The sequence below is a fragment of the Crotalus tigris genome, unplaced genomic scaffold, assembly GCF_016545835.1.
Source record: "Crotalus tigris isolate CLP2741 ecotype Arizona unplaced genomic scaffold, ASM1654583v1 scf7180000024282.1769268, whole genome shotgun sequence".
Classification (NCBI taxonomy): Eukaryota; Metazoa; Chordata; class Lepidosauria; order Squamata; family Viperidae; genus Crotalus; species Crotalus tigris.
Window position 1 is genome coordinate 699786 of NW_024100454.1, and position 13383 is coordinate 713168.

The window sequence follows — 13383 nt, forward strand, 5'->3', positions numbered from 1 at the left end:
GTTTCTAGCCTTGACTTTTGATTTCCAGCAAAAGCATCCATTGGGTCTAATGGATTCGTTTTACAAGCATGATGCTTGCTTAACCACCACAGCAGAAAAGGTTGTAAAATCAGGTGTGGACATGTGACCTGCTGAAACCACTACAATTTATGACCATAATTCTGGGCTCAGTTATGGTTACAAGCCGAGGACTACTTCTATGTAACTGCTTTAAGACAGAATCACTTCTTTACATTCTAACTTCGGCTGTTTTTGCAATCATGCTTCACAGTTTTCCAGCCAGCTCTGTTCCACCCAATGGTTAATTTGTTAGAGCTAGGCTGGGAGAGAGTGATTGGCCTAAAAGTCATGGCAGCAAGCTAGTTCGAGGCTGCGTCTCCCCAATCTTAGTCCAATACCTTAGAGAGTACACCAAACTTGTTTTTATTTCCATTAAAAATAATTTAATCTTAATGTCATTTCGGGAAAGTTTTTCATGTCAAGTTTTTCATTTTATGTTGCCTGTTGCCATAAGGACTGCTTATTTGTTAATTTCCAGGCATGATTTCCCATTCAGCAGTGCTTAATAGAAATAAGTGAAAACGTAAGAAGCTGTTCAGAGCTGCTGTTTTCTCTTTATTTTATTTTTAAAAGACTATCTCAGAATCAGACTATTTAGTTATAGAAGTTATTCCACTGAGTGGGCACAAATATCAGTGGAAAAGAATTATTTTTCAAAATAGAATTGTTTTTTAACTATTACGTAGTTGATATTGCTGCATCATATATTCAGTAAGAGCTATATGCTAATTTAAAGTCTTTCCAGTGGCACAAGATGAAACATTTGATTTTTTTTTCCCCATTGCATTCTCTTGCCCCTCTTTCCTGGAAACCATTTTTAAGGGTTGGAAAGAGCTTTTGGAACAGCCAGGAAGTGATTATAGGCAGAGTAATTAGGCAAAAATCATGTGCCTCTCCTCACATGGGTTCTGTTAATGCCAAAAATTATTGCAAAATTAAACCCACCAGATCTGTTTTATTCTTACTTCCTTGCCCTGATATCTGACACAGAATGTACAGATTTAAAAACCTTTTAGATGGAAAAAGCCGCATCCCACCTACACTCTGTCTCCCAAGATTTTAAGGACATTTCACATTAGCAGCATTTGTGAAAAATACAAGGCCCAGATGGTTACTTTGTGACTTAAAATGGAACAGAATGTCCGTGAAAAGATGTGATAACCAAGAACAATTCTTTTCGAACAGCAAACCAAAGAGAAAGTGAAGCTTCTCATTCAGCTGGCCGATAGCTTCGTGGAGAAAGGACACACACACGCCACAGAAATTAGGAAATGGGTTACTACGGTTGACAAGTGCTATCGGGATTTTTCACTGAGAATGGGGAAGTACCGCTACACTTTGGAAAAAGCTCTTGGGATCAATACAGAGGTACTGTAAGTTGCATGTTTTTCTGACATATCATTATTAAGAAAGACGCCTGGATTTGAGATGCGTGAGGTTCTTTCCCATCCTCCCTGTCCTGCTTTGCTTTGGTGCAGCATGGAGATCTCCCAACGTAGATTTTGGAACACAACATTTAGCTCCGCTGCAAGAATAGATAGATAGAATAGATAGTAGGAAGGTGTTCAATTGATAGTATTTCTGTCTGATGACCAAGTAATAGTCCACTCGTAAATGTGAGAACTGTTGCAACCTTCAGAAGGTTGTTTAAGGCCCTTTCAGTCTAAGCCTCTAGCTGCAGATAACATGCTTGACTTGATTCCTAGGGAATGACATGGTTAAACTGCCATGGGTGGAATTCATCCATTCTGTTGTACCCAGCAAGCAATAATCCCATAAATATATAAACTGTAAGGGGGGGGGAATGACTGAAAAGAGCTTTTCTCCTGAATAAAGGTTTGAAAAATCTTTGTGCTTCACCATGAAAATTAATTTAAAGCCTCCCGTGCCCTGCTAGAGCTTCATTTATTCCCCCCCCCCCAAAAAAATTGCTTCTGAGCATGAGAAGAGGAAAGAGCTGATAGAGGAATATGAGACAGCAAGCTGTTGTGAAAATTGGCAAAACAAAAAAAAAAAGAAGAAGAAGAGATATTCAGTGTTTTTAACTGAGATCAGGCCACTGAATTGAGAAGGACCAAGTCTATGCTTTGCACCCCATTTTAACAAATTTAGGTAGGGTGTGCTTGTATCTACCATGGAGAGGATCAAAATCTTGTCTTAGGATCAATATTTTGGAAAAGAAAAAAAAAACAAAGTCCCCATCCCACTCTCCCATCAGCTACCTTATGTGTTTCAGCAAACAGGAAAGATTATTTTCATTACTCTAATTGTCTTTAAGAAGACCCACATGGTGGGAGGAAAAAGCTTCTCAGAATCTTTCATCATCTGCTACTTGTCAGATCTGATATTCTTATAACTAATAATTTATAAATATTTTAGTGCATTTGGGCTTTTAGTACTGTGAAATATTTTCCTCCAGTGCTATTGTTGTCCTTTCATCTCTTTCACTTTGTGGGTACATCTTTTGCATTTCTTTATTTTTTTTCACAAAGCATAGCAATTTATTAAAGATGTGTGTCACTACACTTTTTCAGGATAATAAAGACCTGGAGCTGGACATCATTCCAGCAAGTCTGTCTGATCGTGAAGTAAGGCTACGTGATGCCAGTCATGAAGCCAATGAAGAAAAGAGAAAGTCAGCCAGGAAAAAAGAGTAAGTGGTGAAAATCAGGTGCCTCAGAAATATATCAATTTGCAAAAAGCAACCACTTCCTCTCAGCATGTCAGCCAGATGTGAGACAGCTAGAATATCATGTTCTGTACATTTGTACTGAATGTTATTCTGGCAAATGGCCAAAACAGAGATAGAAGAAGAACAACATGTAATCATATACAGAAAGTCTGGGATAAATCCAATCCAGATGATGATTATGTTGTTGTTGTTGTTGTTGTTGTAGTTATAGTGGTGCTTGTGGTTGTTGTTTAATTTCAGAAAAGGGCACATCTATTTTGTTTTGGGTAATGACATGTTACTTGCATATTTTGTTGCAGATGTGTTTGATACAATAAAATATTTACAAGCATTTAGCAATTGCTATCGTGCTTGTTACTGACGAAATCTCGGTATTCTAAGGGATTATTCATTGGGAACTAGCCAAGAAGTTGTTTCTTGTTCAATATGATCTTCAATTTTCCCATGATCAGTAGAAGTATTGTTCCATGCCTTATTATAGCTTTTATTCATTTAATGGTTTAAAAAATGGTGATGCTATTGGCAAGGAAGCAACAAAAAAAAGCTTTATATCAAAATGCAGTGTGACAGAACATTGTGTTAGAAATTTTATTTCTTTTGTTCTTTACGTATTCATTGGTTGGGAACTAAATAGTTTCTTTTCCTATTTATCAAGTTAAAAACACAAATTGTATTACTTCAGTCAGATTAACAGCACTGATATATCTTCTGGATTACAGAAATTTTACAGTTTCTGAAAAGTTAATTATTATTATGTAAATTACATAGTAATGCCAAGATAGCTATATTTCACAACAAATTCAAATGTATTCATACACCAATATGTTCTAAACAGAGTTTTGGAACATTGAAAGAAAACAGTAATCTGTTAAAGTCTGAGAACTCGCAGTAAGAGAAAAAAAATATCAGTGCAATTATATTGCAGAAATATTTAGCATCCACCATTCTAGACAGACAGATAACAGATATATCTTCATCTTCTCTTGTGTTTTATTCATATATTTATATATTATACTTCAGCTTATCTTTTCTACAAAAAGGCTTAAGGCAGTCTTTATAATTCTTTCTCGGAAATGTTATCACACAATTATGAGACAGGCAAAATTGAAAGATTGTGTTTGTGTCAGTGTGCTTGTTCTATATATTGATGCAAAAGCATTTCGCCTTGTAGGTTCATCATGGCTGAATTACTTCAGACAGAGAAGGCCTACGTTAGGGACCTGCATGAATGTTTAGAGGTATGGTCCCTTGGAAGAATGAACACAATGTTTTATATAAAGATCATATGATGTAATGAGTTGTTGTATACAGTATACCAAAGATTTGAAAAATAATAATGATTTTTATTTCCAAAGTAGTAGTATACAGATTGTTGACCAAATGTAACTTAAGGGAAAAAGAGAAAAACCTAATTCATTCCTTCTGCTTTAAGGTGGCAAATTGGTAGTTTTTGGTGTCACCACCTATTTTTCAAAGGGCATCTCACTTGACATCCACCCTTTCATAGTGTTGGGCGACAAAGGAATATGGCTATCACAGCCTGCACTGAGCAATTGAAATGTCAAAATATGAAATATCCATATTGCAACTTCCTGGTCATATAATGCCTCCTCCCTCTTTCCTACAACCTTGGTAGATAGACTCTTCTTACAAAATAAATGTAATGAGAGTTTATTGAAAAAAGGAAATGATAAATGTTTTTTATTTTTTAAAATCAACTTCATTAAATTTCAAAGGAAGATAAAATCAGTGGTGGGATTCAAATATCTGAACAACTGGTTCTCTACGTGGATGCCACTTCTGGAAGTCCGTTCTGAGCTGGTGAAAGCTCCCAGGCTCAGAACAGATCATCAGAAGTGCATCCATGCACTTCCAGTGAGCCGTTCTGGACATGGGAGGCCTCTCCTGCTCAGAATGGACTTCCAGAAGTGGCATCCACGCACTTCTGATGGGCTGTTCTGGGCCTGGGAGGCCTCACCAACTCAGAATGGACTTCTGAAAGTGACGTGGACACATTTCCGGTGGGCCATTCTGGGTCTGGGAGGCCTCCCTGGCTCGGAAAGAACTTCTGAAAGTGCCATCCAAGCACTTCCGGCAGTCTGTTCTGAGCCTTGCAAAAAAGGGCTAGGGCATCAGCCAGTTCACCAAAGTCAACAAAAAATTAGCAACCTGTTCTTTCAAAACAGTGTGGACTAGCTGAATCCCACCACTGGATAAAATACAAATTAATAAAAAAATATTAACAAATGAAGGGACTGGAGGGGGGGAAAGTTAAGAAGTGACAAGAGAAAAGAAAGAAAGAAAAAAAAAACAAAAAGAATAACTTCCAACTTTCTTTAGTAAATGTATAAATATATAATAAAGTAACTTTGAACTATAAATTAAAACAAAAATATATAAAAATATGCAAAATAATCTAAAGCTATATAGCAAAATAGTTATTTATTCTAAACATAAACATAAACCTTAAAAATTGTCTAATACACAATATTTATATAATCATAACAAAGCTAATTAGCAAATCCTAAAACTGAAACTTTTTTTAAAATCTTTTTTAAGTAAGAAATCCAAAAGTGGTCTTCAAGCAGAAACAAGCTACAGAAACTTTTATCTTTCATCGAAGTAGTCAAGAAACGATAAATGTTTTTAAAACTCTCTGTATCCTTTAGTATTAAAGTGCCAGTGTCCAAGGTTGGGGGTAGACGAACACAGAACTGTTCTGATCATGGGACAGAACCTAAAAGAGCATTACAAAACAAAACAACCAACAATGCAATGCTCCAGACCACAGGTCGGCAACCTGTGGCTCCGGAGCCGCATGCGGCTCTTTGAGCCTTCCCCTGCGGCTCCCAGCCTCCTCTGCCTTTGCAGAGAGAGACAGAGACAGAGAGAGGAATTGCGCTTCCCTGCTTCTCTCTCTCTCTCTCTCTCTCTCTCTCTGTGTGTGTGTGTGTGTCGTGTGTGTAAAAGAGAGTGCACTCACAGTGTTCTCCGAGGAGCTGAAAAGCTTACTGGGTGGAACTCCTCCCTTCGCTGCGTCTCTGCAGGAAGCAGGAAGGGCAGGAGAGAGCTAGCTAGCCCAGCTAGGCTGACTCAGGAATTCTGGGAGTTGAAGTCCATGAGTCATAAAAGAGACGAGGGTGCCTACCCCTGATCTTATTGGACAACAGCCTGAAGCTTGTCAGGTGAGCAGCAGATAGGAGAGGGGGGGGAGAAAGAGAGAGAGGGGGAGAGAGAGAGAGAGAGAGAGGAAAGAGAGAGAGAGAAAGAAAGAGAGCGGGGGAAGAGGAGTGGCAGACCAAGGGCAGATAGAGAGGGAGAGAGAGAGAGAGACCCTTTTGACATCTAAAATGAAGATAACACTGCATATATCCTTTTTTTACCTGTGTGTGTGTGTGTGTGTGTGTGTATATATACATACATATACATATACACACACACACACATACATACACACACACAAACACACACACACACACAAACACACACACACCTAAAATAAAGGTAAAAAAGGATATATGCAGTGTTATCTTCATTTTAGATATCAAAATGGTTTTGCGGCTCCCAGTGTTTTGTTTTTGGTGGGAAACGGGTCCAAGTGGCTCTTTAAGTGTTTTGGGTTGCCTACCCCTGCTCCAGACAGCTCAGAGGATTTTAGTAATACAAAATACTACAACTCCCAATAATATTCTAGAAGAAAAACATAACTTTTTAGATATGTTTTCAGTAGGCATAAATGATGGAACTACATACAATTCTTTAAATCTGTATAGAGAAATAAAGAACTTTATAGAACAGCACAAAAACATCAAGAACCTTGTGTTTCTCCTCCCCCCATTTTTTTGATATTTCAAGCTTGAATCAGACGCTTTAGAACAGGTGATAAACTCCCATACTTCTGCAGTTTGTTCCAGCTTGAATTCTGCCCTTGGTTTTAAAGGGGGCAAGTATGTTCCGCTGTAAGAGAAGGAATGGCCGGGGTATCTTACTTTCTCTCTATATGTGGCAAAAATTTCTCTCTCTCATAAGAATATGTAATATTCACGCAGCCAACATTACTGTGAATGATTGACAAAGCTTTGTTCACAACAGATACTTAATGACAGACTCTCTACATCAGTGGAATAATGGGGAATATAAATAGAAATGATGTGATCAAACTGGCACATTACACGTTCAGTAGATATATTTACTGTCTAGCTGAGCAAGTGAAGGAGAGAGAATATGCGACATTCAAATTGGAAAAAGGATTTTGTGGAATGTGCAAAATCTTTCAAATTCGAAATTCCCCATCTTGAATTTAAATCAGTCATTCCTTAAGGCAAAATGGGCTCTTTTGACTGTTTGGGAAGCGTGTAAGCCCCAAGCAGATTGTTTCAAATTTGGGACAGAAGTGTGTCACTTTGAAAAACTTCCCAAACAATTAGACACATGTTTTGGTCACAAAATAAACGTTCTGGAGCTGGTGCTTTGAACCTGAAACATTTTCTGCACTACTAGAGTTTTGAATTATTTATTATTATATTCTGCTTTTCCTCGAGGATTTCAAGTCAGTATATGTAATGCCCTTTCCACCAGTTTTTGTAATGTACCTTGGAATAACTTACCTTGAGAGGTTCCATGACTAAAACTAGACTTGATACTAAGTCTCCCTGGTCTTGGTCCAATTTTTAATCACTACAAGACCTATTTCTCTGTGTTTAGCACAAAAAAGAGAGTGACAATATTGGTCAGCAGTTCCTTTTGGAGTATTCAGATTATTCACGGCATTAAAGAGTTTATGGAAGTAGTCTCCAACCTTTCCGGCTTTGCAGACCAGTGGGGGGGGGGCAGAGAGGAGATGGTTCCATGGAAGCTGTGGGCGAGTGCGTGTGCATGCAGCTCCATTTTTGTAAGCGGTGGGCATGTACGCCCGCTACGTGTGCAACTGGAGCTGCACACATGTGCATGTCGCTTCCACAGCCCGCTTCTGAACAGGTCACGGATTGGTAAGGGCCATAGCCTAAGGGTTGGGGACCTCTGGTTCATGGTGTTTGCATACTTAACTTAGAAAAAAATTTCTTGGATATTCTCTGCTTTTACCAAGAAAAATAAATGGCGACGTTTTGGCTATATATAAAACTTTTCTGTGCTTAAGCACTGCACAAATTTGTAAAGTAAATAAATAATACATTGTTTTCTAGACCTATCTTTGGGAAATGACAAGTGGAGTAGAGGAGATACCGCCAGGGATTCTGAACAAGGAACACATAATATTTGGAAACATCCAGGAGATATATGACTTTCATAACAAGTATGTTTTCTAAGCATATTGAGATATGTTATTATTTCACTTCACAGAAAATAAAAAAATACAATAAAAGATAATGCCACTATTATTTCTTAGACATATGTTCTATCATATCAGGATGGAGACAGTGTAATTATGCTTCCCACTAAGACATATAGTATGCTGTTTGGCTGTACAGGAGGCAAAACTATCTTCTGCCAAATAAGTGATGTGTCTGGAAGTTGACATGGAAAAAGAAGTTGTAACACCAATATGTCTTGACCATTGCCATTGGTAGTTACTCTATGCTATCTATTCCTTAAATTGTATTGCTGCCAATGAAAATTAATTACTAGTTAACAGGATTAGAAATGAATTTTATCTAACTAACAATTGGCTTTAAAGATAGCAACATTAATACTTGGCTGTTGATGGTTGTTATTATGTTGATTCACTGAGTAAGACATGGGTACCATGTTGACGGTGAGTAAGTATTTTGACAAGATCTACTATAGAGCTTAGTGCAGTCAGGGCACCTCTTTTCTCAAAATGGGGATTCCTTATGAAGAATGTTAGGCAATAGCTGCAAGCACCAGTGCAGCTAAAACTAGCATTCTGTTTGTACAATTATGTGGAAGTAGCTGTTCAAAAGCCAGACATTTTAATGGAGCCATAACTTTGACTATCTCCTTACAGATGATCTGAGAGTAAAGTATCATGGCAAGTGGGCTGCCAAATAATTGGACCCTGTCCTATTCTGTTTAAGCTGTAGCCAATTCAAAACAAAAATAAACTGAGTCTTACTCGAGCATTAAAACTGCCTTAATTTCATCTATTTACTTTTAGGCCATCTGTAACCCTGAATGATCCCTTTTTAAAAATGTGTGTATTCAGTTAAATTATATTTATAGACTGTCCAACTCCTGTCAAACTCTGGGCAGGTTATCTCTGGTGGGGGAGGTCATTCTGTTGGGTCAACCTATTCTCCAAAGCACGTGAAGGCAGGACAAGAAGCAATGAATGGAAACTAATCAAAGAGGGAAGCAACCTAGAACTAAGGAGAATTTTCCTGACAGTGGAACAATTGATCAGTGGAACAACTTGCCTCCAGAATTTGTGGATGTTCCAACACTGGAGGTTTTTAAGAAGACATTGGACAACCATTTAGGGAGCAGGGAGTTGGACTAGAAGACCTCCAAGGTCTCTTCCAACTCTGTTATTTTGTTATTCTGTTAGAATGTTCTCCTGAAATTGCATCCAAGTACACATGCTTCCTGGGTCCCACAAGATGACAGAAACCAGGATGCATCAACCCAGCTGGACCAAACCGGATAGACAAAAACAACTGGAGAGAAACAATCCCTGAGACAGATATTTCTTATATTGTGTACTTCTTCTAAAAATAAATATTTGCTTTGACTCTGTGGTTCCCTCCCTCATTGCCACTAGGAATGGGGCAGGTTCCGCAGTACTGGAAAAAATGCATACTTAAATAAAATTGTGGCCAAAATGTTGATCTCATAAAGAGAATCTGTTCAATAACGTTATGGCCCATTTGCCTCTCATGTAAAACAATAAAGGAATAAAAGATGAAAAAGGAATTGGGAAGCTTAAGTTCAGAGCTGCTTACCCATTGCCATTTTGGCTCCCTGACTAATTTCTACCTTTGTTTTCATTTCTTTCCAGTATTTTTCTGAAAGAACTGGAAAAATACGAACAACTTCCTGAAGATGTTGGTCACTGCTTTGTCACCTGGGTAATAAGTCTAAACATATTACTCTTTATTTTTGAAGGTTTTATACATTTATACATTTAGGTTTTGTACACCTTTAAAGAGACCAAAATGGTAGGTTATATTCACTCTTTCTGTGATATAACAGATCATGCTAGCAGCCAGAATTATTCATTTCCTGTCTCCAAAACCCTGCTTATTCTTATACATTCTTCATGAGCAGTCACTGGTAGAGTCACAAAAATCAAGATGATAGCTGTATCTTAGTGATTAAAGGTTTTCCATTTTCTTTGTACACTGCATGAGATTAAGCCATTGTGGCAGCTAACCTGACTTTTTAAAATTCTTCCAGGAGACACCTGGTATTCTTCGAGCAAATCTGGGTGCATTTTACTTTGTTGAATTAATTTTTTCCCTTAAGCAGTAATCATACTTATCCAATTAAATCACTTTGCCCCTTGGTAGGTATAACTCATCATATAATATCTTCCTGCTGCCAAGGGTCCATAAGATCAATGCAGTATATAAGTGAGTTAAAATATTAGATGAATCATTCCAAGCCAGGAAGCTTGTCAGAGAAATACAGTATATTGCTGAAAGGAATTAAATGGCATCATTTATTTTGTTCTTCATTGTGATCCACAGAAATGAACTATAATCTTTTACATCCCTATATTTTAGTTCTTTATCACATAGATGTACATGCAAAATGATGAAAGTGGGCAGTAGCCATATGTTACTACAATACTTGGATTGGGAGACTTTAGGGAAATATCATGTAATAATCTAATTAACTCTGATTAGCTCATACTATGAGTTGTACTGGCCATATTTCCATGGCCAGGGGAGATTTAAAAAAAAAAAAAGACTTTAAAGAGTGTCAGTAGGTACAATTGCTAAGATTTTCAAAGTGCTAATGACAAAACGTTTCTTCATGTCTATTCCAATATGTCATATTGCATTCTGAAGCTAAATAAATACACTTTTTTAATTAATCTGAAATATATCCAGATGGATTTATATCATTCCAGTGGAAGCCAAATGGATAGCCCAACTACATTTCCTAATCTTAACTTTCCTTCTCTCTTAATATTAATTTTTCAGGCGGATAAGTTTCAGATGTATGTTACCTATTGTAAAAACAAACCTGATTCCAGCCAATTGATCCTAGAGCATGCAGGAACATTCTTTGAAGTAAGGACAATTTACTACTCCTCTTACTTAGAAAGAGATATATGCTGCAATTTGGTTCCCATCTTTTCTCTTACCTCCTCCTTTTTTTCTGTTTTGAATAGCTCTGAGATTTGATTTATTTTCCCCAATTACTGCCTAGGACAAAGAAATCTTGAACTCTGCTGAATGTATTTAAGAGCATGTGTAATATTACAGGTAGAAAACACTGAAGCTGCTGTAGTTGTTGCTTGTCTTAGAACAGGGCCAAATATTCTCTGATTTTCAGATTGAATGAAACTAGCAATATCAATGAAGTATAAATACACTTGCCTCTCTGGGTGAAAAAAAATACTTTGAACGGTTCTGTTTCCCATGTTTGTAATCCCTCAAGAAAATTGTCCAAAAGAGCTGATGAGAATTCTAGTTTAGAGTCAATCAAGTTGCTAAGACTTCAAGTGTTTGCCTATAAATGCTTGAGCATCGTCAAAATAGCTTAGAATGGAGTGTCACTTTCTTTTGGGGTCTTTAGGTGTCTGTCTCTGTGTTGTTACTTATATCATAACACAGCAAAAAAAAAAAAAGCTATAAATGAAAATCTGATTAACCGAACTTGTGCCAGTAGATAAAGAAAGTCATTGCCTTATCACTTTTAGTCACACAAATATTGCTTCATTTATGCAAATAGTTGCATGACCAGATTCTACCAGATCATAGCAGTGGCTAGGGAAAAATGCATTTGTCTAAGACAAAATAATTATGCTGATTGCTAGGGAAATAGAAAAAATTAGGGAAAATGATTATTCTGATGGTCTTATGCTATTAAATTCTTTGTTGCATTCTTGCAACAAAGTCTTTTAAAAAAAAAAAAAGTAACCAGCCATGATACATTTGCACTTTCCATGCAGTTTTTCAACCTAGGCCTGTCTCAGTTTCAGTAATGTCTATTCATTGGAGTGTTAATTTAATTGAAAATTTACAATGCAAGTGCATCTCAATCATTTGGGAATATTTTAGTCTGTATCACAGTATTTAAGAGTGTGGATTATTTTAAAAAATAACACTGAATAATTAGTAATTATGATTTAAGGCTAAATTAGATAAACAGTAGGTTTTGGTGACCAACTCCCAATTCCCTGCTGCAAACAAGAATTCCAATTACATTACAATTATGAGTAAATTTTAGATTATTATTAATAGTTTAATATGGTTGAATTTATATTAGTTTTAGTATTATGGTTTAATTATATTATTATTTTAATTTTTAATTTGTTAATATTTATCTTGAAAAGGAGTTAAAGTATGTTATGGATTTGATTGTTAGTATAGTTGGGTAATGTTAGTTAGATTATGATTATTTATTTGTAACCCTGTAATCAGCTCTGGGAAGTGGGGGAGAGGGGGAGGGGTGGGAGGGGTTTGGGATATATATTGTATAAAATCTTTAAAACTTTTAATAAAAAAAAAGAATTACAAAAGGATAGTTTCATATAAAAACTGCATTCCAAAGCAATATGGGTAGTTTTCATTTTTTTCCCCCTTCCCTTTCTTCTCTTTGTTCCATTGAACATTCCGCTGCTTTTTCTCCTCTAAGCCCAAATATGGACAAGATGTTCTTATTCGTTGCATTGAATAACCAGACAGATCTTCACTTTAGCTAGATACCTATTCTCTTTAGCATAATTATTAATCTACCCTACATAAAAATGATACACCAAATTGAGAATTTTAAAAAAAACTTTTAAAAGGGCAGCAGCCAACAACTTTTAATGTTATTCGCAAGAAAACCATGTCATCAAAAAGCTCAGTTCAGAAGAGATTTCACATTACTTTACTCAGATCTTATCTTTGAACCATACTTGGTTCAATAATTTCAACGAAAGGAAGAAAAGAAAAAAAGGGTGGTATTTTAATGTTTAATTGAATAGGATTCTATAGAAATAGGGTTTTTGCAATTATCTTTGTTACCTTGATCAAAATATATAGGATAGTTCAATATATTAACCAGCAGAGGGCCTAATACTAAAGGGATTACAAGGCACCCAAGTTCAGTTTATTGGCATTCACGTTTGCAGAATTTTCTCACTCATCGATGAGGACTGTTAATGGTAATGTGACAATTCTCAGCAAGATGGCCTGTGAATTAGTTTGTTAATTGAATCACAAAAACAAGTTAAACTTGTCCACACTGATGACAGAAGTTTTAAACTTAGGTGGCAGCTGACAAGAGGAAACTCCAAAAGACCATAGAACCTAATTCACAGTGGTGAATCATGAGGCCTATCAAAAAGGTGTTGAGAGTTTGGAAAAAAATCAGAGAAGAGCAGCTAAGACAGGGATGTCAAACTGCTGGCCCACGTGCTGGTTTCATCATACCGGAGCCATGCCCACCCCATTGCCGGCAACGTGAAAAAGCTCCGATACGTTGCGCGACGTCACATGACGTTGCGAGTTTGACAT

The 13383-nt window shown here is 36.8% G+C and overlaps 1 protein-coding gene across 1 annotated transcript in view; it reads left to right on the forward strand.

The window, feature by feature from the left end:
- The window catches only part of KALRN (kalirin RhoGEF kinase), a 315007-nt gene that overhangs the window by 159352 nt on the left and 142272 nt on the right, over positions 1-13383 (forward strand). Inside the window, 6 exon segments of the mRNA XM_039323763.1 lie at positions 1246-1428; positions 2595-2713; positions 3924-3990; positions 7936-8045; positions 9708-9777; positions 10858-10947. Of these exon segments, the coding sequence (XP_039179697.1) occupies positions 1246-1428; positions 2595-2713; positions 3924-3990; positions 7936-8045; positions 9708-9777; positions 10858-10947 (639 nt within the window).